Consider the following 7,427-nt stretch of genomic DNA (forward strand, 5'->3'; position numbering starts at 1 on the left):
TAAGCTTTCGTGAGTAAAAACCTCACTTCTTCGGATGCATAGAGTGAAAGCTACAGATGCAGGCATTATATGATGCCTGCATCTGTAGCTTTCACTCTATGCATCCGAAGAAGTGAGGTTTTTACTCACGAAAGCTTACGCCCAAATAAATCTGTTAGTCTTTAAGGTGCCACCAGACTCCTTGTTGTTTTTGTAGATACAGACTAACACGGCTACCCCCTGATACTTGACAAGCATTATATCAGTATCTTAACATTTTTCTGAGAAAAAACAGGATTGCTTTTTTTCCTAGGCTGAAGATTGCAGTTGAAAAGGAAAGAAGTCTTACAATGTCAGCATCTGACAACATCACAATAAAAATTGCTTTTGTAAAGTCTCCAAATCGTTTCCTTGGATTATATTTCATGGACACTGACCATTTTTCTGACAAAGCCAGTGGACTTCTTGGTATGTATCATCCAAGTAGTGTAGTATGGCCTAGGAAGGGAAAGCTGGTGTTGCAGTTAAATTATTGAAATGGAGATCTGAGTTCTGTTGCCAATTTGGGCAAGTCATTAAATTCCTCTGGGCTAAATTCTGCTCTTCTTACTTCTTTTATTGATTTCCCATAGAAAATATTTAGGCTTTTGTGCCCTAGTGCCTGACTAGTAAAATGGGGATAATAATACATCTGTATGTCACAGTGACATAGAGGATAAATGTGTCAATGTGCGTGAGGTGCTCAGTTACAAGAGTGATGAGCACCACAGAAAAGCCTATAAATAGCCTACAAATAATAATAATGGTGTGTACAAATAATCCAGCAATGCTGAAATGCAAAATCCTACTGTATCAGTATGTTGTTCTTCTTTACCAGGTGTTAATGTTTCCCATTGCTGAGCACAAATGCAAAATGCTTTAGCTCTTAGCATTAGAAAATCTGACACTTTTCACCTCAATTACTACACTGTCTAATACTATATTTTTAATTGGTGGTTTAAGTACAGGTGGAGCCAAGAGGCATCACAAGTGATCTGCCATCTCTAAATAGTTTATATAGTGCTCCAGCCTTCTTTCAGTGCTTGGGTAGCACCCATGTGGGATTATTAAAGTCCTTGTGCCCAGATGTCTGGTGTTCGAAAAGGTATTTTTATCTGGTAGATATTCAAATGGTGAAAAGCAAACTTTTCCACAGGCAAGTGGAAAATTTATCTATATTTCTACACGTACTTACTCATTTTCTGATTAATCGTCAATTCCATCTAAAAATGTGCCTATCAATTAGATATTTCTGAGTCCTTAACTTTGATTTCCTTGAGCAAACTCTTGAGCTCCTTACTCAGATCTTACTAGGTTTGTGCTTTGGCAAGTCTCATTAAAATCAATGAATAATCAACATGAGTTCGCTGAAGTCCAGGGGAGTTTGCCTGAGGAAGGAGCTCTGGATTTGGTCCAGTAACCTAATTTCATCACCCAATATCATGCTTCTGTAACGGAGCAATCCAGACTCAGCTCTGTGATGTTCTGGAGCCTTCTGGAACAGAGTCTTGTCCTTAGACCACGCTATAGTGCTATATTTCCTTTAAGAAATGGTACATTCAGGGATGGACTTATATAAAACTTTTGTGGCCAACTTCAGAAAAGCCAGACTTTCTGAACAGCAAAAGCCTAACTCCTGAATCTACAGTGAGATAATGTACTGTGTACAGCAAGTACTTTTGATATAAAATAATGAATTAATTGCCTACGCAGGCTCTTGATTATGAAAGTCACAAAATAAAATTAGGAGCACATCATGTGTTTTCCCTTTCTCCACCACAGAAAACACCCAAACATCTCAACCTGATGTAAATCTAAAGGAGAAAAAAAACACCTTTCCTTAAAATATATTGTCCAAAAATCTTTTTCAGACAGAAAGATGTGGTATATCCCAAAGCTAGAGACAAATAAATGTATATATAGGAGTCAATGGGGTACTGTGTGAGTGTAAGGGGGGAGGGATAGCTCAGTGGTTTGAGCATTGGTCTGCTAAACTCAGGGTTGTGAGTTCAATCCTTGAGGGGGCCATTTAGGGATCTGGGGCACAAAACAAACAAACAAACTTGTCAGGGACAGTACTTGGTCCTGCTAGTGAAGGCAGGGGACTGGACTTGATGACCTTTCAAGGTCCCTTCCAGTTCTATGAGATAGGTATATCTCCATATATTATGTGTGAATCTGTTAGGAGCATTTGGTCCTGGGATCATAAGAATCCTAGATAAGTATCTAGGATCAAAGAGAATGACTTCTGAAACAAGGGAGCTGCTTTTCAGTATTCAGAAAACTTCCATCATATGCCTTTTATTGTTGGTTTGTATGACTACTACAATTGAATTACATGGAGCAGCTAGTATTTTCTCAGGTAGACTGAACAACTACTTACCCTGGAGCCATACCAGCTGTTCTGATTCAATGAACTAAAATATATATTTTTAAAAGTTTTCTGATAAATGTGATTTTTAAATATTTTTGTTTTTGTGTTTCGAAGGTCAGTTTTATTTTGATACACATTTGGAAAGTAACCCTGGAGCAAGTCAGGGAGAGGATGAAAGAGTCCTCAGTGTTCATGGACAAAAGCATAGAGTTACCAGGTAAAATGGACCAGGGGTGTGTGGGAGAGGGAGGAATATATGCTTTATTTATGCGACTTAATTTGTTTTAATATTCTGTATTCAATCAGAGACGCCTCAAGGATTTAGTGGGTTAAAACTACATATCAGTGGCAAACATGCTGGAGATTAGAACAAATTCAACAATTTAAAAAGTGTTTGGTTGCAGTAATAGTTGTCTTAAACAATGTCAATTGAATCATTAGAGTAAGTCGTCCAATGGTTTGCGACACCTTGAATTTGTTGATCTCACAAGCCTTATTTGTTTCCTAGTTTGGGAGGGGTTTCAACTTGTTGGATATTGGTTGTTTGTAGATGTATAATGAATGGGCATATGGCTCAGAGCATTAAATAGGTGCATTTTTTGTTAGTTTTGTTAGCAAATAAATGCAGTTAAAAAACCCTCCATTTCTCCTCCCATTCTCATTTCATCACTGGCATTCTACTTGCTTCAGGAATCCAGTTCAAAATTGGTCTGTTTATTTTATACAAACTTTCAAGCATTTTGAGATACCATTTGTATGAAAGATGCAATCCAAAATAAGGTCTCAGTACTATCATCAGGTTGGTGTGGGTGAACCTCTTGTACCTGTACACAGCCCCAGTGACTGCAAAGGCAGTCTCTGCAGGCATAAGGTTCAACCCACACAGATTTGATTGGAGTATGGTGGCCTAAAGTTTGAATGTTTTCTTCATCAGTTGTTTTGCTTTTTGTTTCAGAAAATACAAGAAAGATTACAGGCTAGAGTCAGCCACTGGTACTATTTCCTGCTGGTCATTACATATAACTCCCTAAAGAAAAACACTTGGGGGAAAGGAAACAGTAAAATGATGATGTTTCAGACACTTCTGACTTAATTTCACTTATACATAATAATCTTTCAGCTTTGCTTGCTAATATATATATATGTCAAAAATAATTTTACCTCTGAAATATTGTAATTATACTTAATAATTGGGAACTTGGAGTTTGCTTTTTATGTAATTTTAAAGGATTTATAGTATATTTGGTTATAAGATGTATTGAAAATGTATGTAAAGAATAAAGAATAAAACAGTGCAACAGTGGACAAAAGAAGACATGCTATATGATGAACAGTTTCAGATTTGGGAGTAATAATGAAGAACAGTTACACCAGCTAATCAAATGTGTTTGAAAACAAGAGTTCAGTAGCACTGAGAAGGGATGATAGCGTTGTACTAGAGTTGCAATACAAGGAATACACTAATAATGGTTTTCTAAAATGTATGTTCATGCTTTTATTTTTGCTTATAATTCATACTGTTGTCTCATTACTAAGTGCTTCCTGGCACATGAACTAAGTATAAGAGTAGTCTTGCCTTTACCAGTTCTCTCGTATTGACTGAACTGTGGAAGAAATACAAAGCTTTGCTGAATTTCCTCTGATTGTAAGTTAGTTTTTTAAACATAATGTTCAAAAATTGTGATATTTTGCAGCAATAACACGAATGATGACAAGTTATCTCTTACGAATCTATAGTAGAGGCTGGATTAATAATTAAGATTGTAAATTATTTTATTTAGTCACCTTTCAAACCTAATTTCAAATTCCTCCACCCTTCTAACTTTCAGGAACAAAAAAGCATAATTTTTTTGGCTTGCAATCTAGCATGGATATTTTTTGGCAAAGTTTGATATGATATTTCACAACTACTGGAAGATGTTTCACAACTATTGGACATGTTAAAATAAGGCATAATTTGTAAAGGTAACATTTTCAAAACTGTCTAGTTACTTGAGTTTAAGGTCCATTTCCATTAGGACTAAATACCTAAGTCACTTTTGAAAATGAGACATAGGCTCCTAAGTCACTTAGAAACTTTTGAATATTTTACCCTAGCTCTTCAAACTATTTTTGTAGAGATATTTCAAAATCATCATGTCTTTAGAATTTCAATCTGTACAGACCCTTGAACCCCAAAATACTTTGTCATGAGCCTGCATTTTTTTTAAAGTTTGTGGGAGGCAATCTTTCCATCACATACAAAATATAGTCAATCTATAGCTAGATTTCACACATCATTATTTTAAAATCATTTATAAAAAGAGAGACAATTTCTAGACAAAAACATTGATACAAATAATTTTGTAAACAGATATAATTTTAGGTCCAGTATTTTAAGAAATGTACACACACAGTGATTGGGTACCATTACCTGAACTGCTTGTGCAATCATGGTAATATGCACAAAATGAACTATTACATATACAACAGCATGCAGTTTGACAGAACAGACCACAATTTATCTACTGTAAGTTCACTAAAAAATACAAAGAATGGGAAATATTGGGATTAACCTCAGTGCATTACATAACATTGATACTAGTTCATACTGGAAATATTATCAATTGACTTATTGCAAATACACTGCTCCCACTCATATATGGGGCATCTAGCAAAACACAGACCCTCTTTCACTTTAACTGTCTGTTGACAGCAAGAAACACCAATATCCATAGGTGTAACTATATAATGAGAAAATGGGGATCTGGGGGGGAGGCAGCAAAGAAAAGAGAAAATTTTGTTTGATGCAGAAAAGAAAATTAAAGTAAGTCCCACCCTTCTCTTGTCTCCATGCACTGATACATCTGTGTGCTCTCTCTGCTCTGATATTGCCTGTTTCCCTCTTAAACCACACTGAATCAGCTGGTAGTGGAGTGAGAGTTGAATGCAGTTGTGGGAAAACTGCTCAACAATTCTCTGCCTCAAGGTCGTTGTGAGATGGGCATAGTCATGTTCAGCAGTCCCCTGCAGAAATAGTTCTTTCCTATGTCTCATAGACCAGAGAATGAATTTGTAATAACAACGTTTTCCTGGGAAAGGGTTGTCAGGCTGCTCCAGGTTAGTCAGAGACAGCTGAGAGGTGCTGAGGATATGCTCACACCTGACAACTCAGCCACAATGAGCTGATGACACATACATTTTGCCTCTTACCTTTAGAAGGCTGATTCATCCCCACAGATTAAACAGGAAACTGAAGATATAGTTGGGTCCCACATTGCCTTGTGCCCCATAATTGCTCAGGCTGAGTGGGTGGGTGCATTTGGACACTCTCAACCCTTCCAGTCCAACACCTGAGAGAAAATGTTAGTTTTTTTCCTCAGCCTAATAACCATTAACTTATAGAATCAAAATTCTGAATCAAGCTAATTTAATATAAAATAATCTTTCTTGTTTCCATGGCTGACTTCATTCTTTCCCATTTCTTTTCTTGTCCTCCATTTTATTCTTCTATAATATGATTTTCATCTTTTTTCCTTCAGTTTTTATTACAGTCCTTGTGTGCCCTCAGACCCAGATTTCTATCTATTTCAATCTTTAAAAATGTTTCCATTATTTTTACTATTTATAACCCTCACTGTTAACAATTTGCACCTTATTTCTAACCCAGTTCTGACCCCCCTCTCACCACACATGCGTGCACCCTCACTGGGATCCCTATCCCTTAGCCCCCTCACCCACACCCCTCAGTCAGCACCTTCCTCACATGCACATACATGCACTAACCACTTAGTCACCGCATAGCCACACACACTAGTCATCCCTGCTCTCTCACACTCTTGTGGTTTCTCCCCCAAGCCCTCTTCCCCATGCCCAGTTCCCCCCTCTCCAATACACTCACCCTGGTCTCCTGGTTCCCACCTCACCTTGCACACCTGTGTCTTTGCCCTGTGTCAAGGCTGTATCCCCACTTTGAACTTTAGGGTACAATGTGGGGGCCTGCATGACGACTTCTAAGCTTAACTACCAGCTTAGCTCTGGTCCGCTGCCACCATCTCAAGCTAATTCCCTTCCCTGGGAAGCCTTGAGAAACCTTTCACCCATTCCCTGGTGAATACAGATCCAAACCCCTTGGATCTTAAAACAAGGAGAAATTAACCATTCCCCTCCTTCCTCCCACCAACTCCTGGTGAATACAGTTCCAACCCCCTTGGATCTAAAACAAGGAGAAATTAACCATTCCCCTCCTTCCTCCCACCAACTCCTGGTGAATCAAGATCCAAACCCCTTGGATCTTAAAACAAGGAAAAATCAATCAGGTTCTTAAAAAGAAGGCTTTTAATTAAAGAAAAAGGTAAAAATCATCTCTGTAAAATCAGTATGGAAATTAACCTTACAGGGTAATCAAACTTAAAGAGCTCAGAGGACTCCCCTCTAGTCTTAGGTTCAAAGTACAGCAAACAAAGATAAACACTCTAGTAAAAGGTACATTTACAAGTTGAGAAAACAAAGTAAAACTAAGACGCCTTGCCTGGCTATTTACTTACAAGTTTGAAATAGGAGAGACTTGTTTAAAAGATGTGGAGAACCTGGATTGATGTCTGGTCCCTCTCAGTCCCAAGAGCAAACGAACTCCCAAAACAAAGAGCACAAATAAAAGCCTTCCCCCCCACCAAGATTTGAAAGTATCTTGTCCCCTTATTGGTCCTTTGGGTCAGATGTCAGCCAGGTTACCTGAGCTTCTTAACCCTTTACAGGGAAAAGGATTTTGGAGTCTCTGGCCAGGAGGGATTTTATAGTACTGTATACAGGACAGCTGTTACCCCCTTCCCTTTATAGTCATGACACCCTGGTACCACCAACCCCCTCATCTCACATGCTTGTACCCTCACCCATTCTCTTTGCCTGGCATGCACTCACTGGTTTCTCCCTCGGCAAGCATAACCTCTTCCCCTCTCCGAAGGCCCTTGCATGCACTCACCCTCACTGGCTTTCTCCCTAACTCTTTCACCTCTCAAGCCCTAATGTGCTCTCCCTTACCTGCCTCCCCTCGCTC

At 38.4% G+C, this 7,427-nt stretch overlaps 1 protein-coding gene across 6 annotated transcripts in view; it reads left to right on the forward strand.

Moving 5' to 3' along the window:
* The window catches only part of LOC117880153 (inter-alpha-trypsin inhibitor heavy chain H4-like), a 43,483-nt gene extending 39,365 nt beyond the window's left edge, over nt 1-4,118 (forward strand). For all 6 annotated transcript variants that reach the window (XM_034775954.1, XM_034775956.1, XM_034775955.1 and 3 more), the window contains 3 exons: nt 293-447; nt 2,507-2,609; nt 3,348-4,118. In XM_034775954.1, the coding sequence (XP_034631845.1) occupies nt 293-447; nt 2,507-2,609; nt 3,348-3,423 (334 nt within the window). In that variant the 3' untranslated portion in view covers nt 3,424-4,118. The remainder of the gene's footprint in view (nt 1-292; nt 448-2,506; nt 2,610-3,347) is intronic.
* The last annotated feature ends 3,309 nt before the right edge of the window (nt 4,119-7,427 follow it).

The sequence above is a fragment of the Trachemys scripta genome, chromosome 7 (genome assembly GCF_013100865.1).
Source record: "Trachemys scripta elegans isolate TJP31775 chromosome 7, CAS_Tse_1.0, whole genome shotgun sequence".
NCBI lineage: Eukaryota > Metazoa > Chordata > Testudines > Emydidae > Trachemys > Trachemys scripta.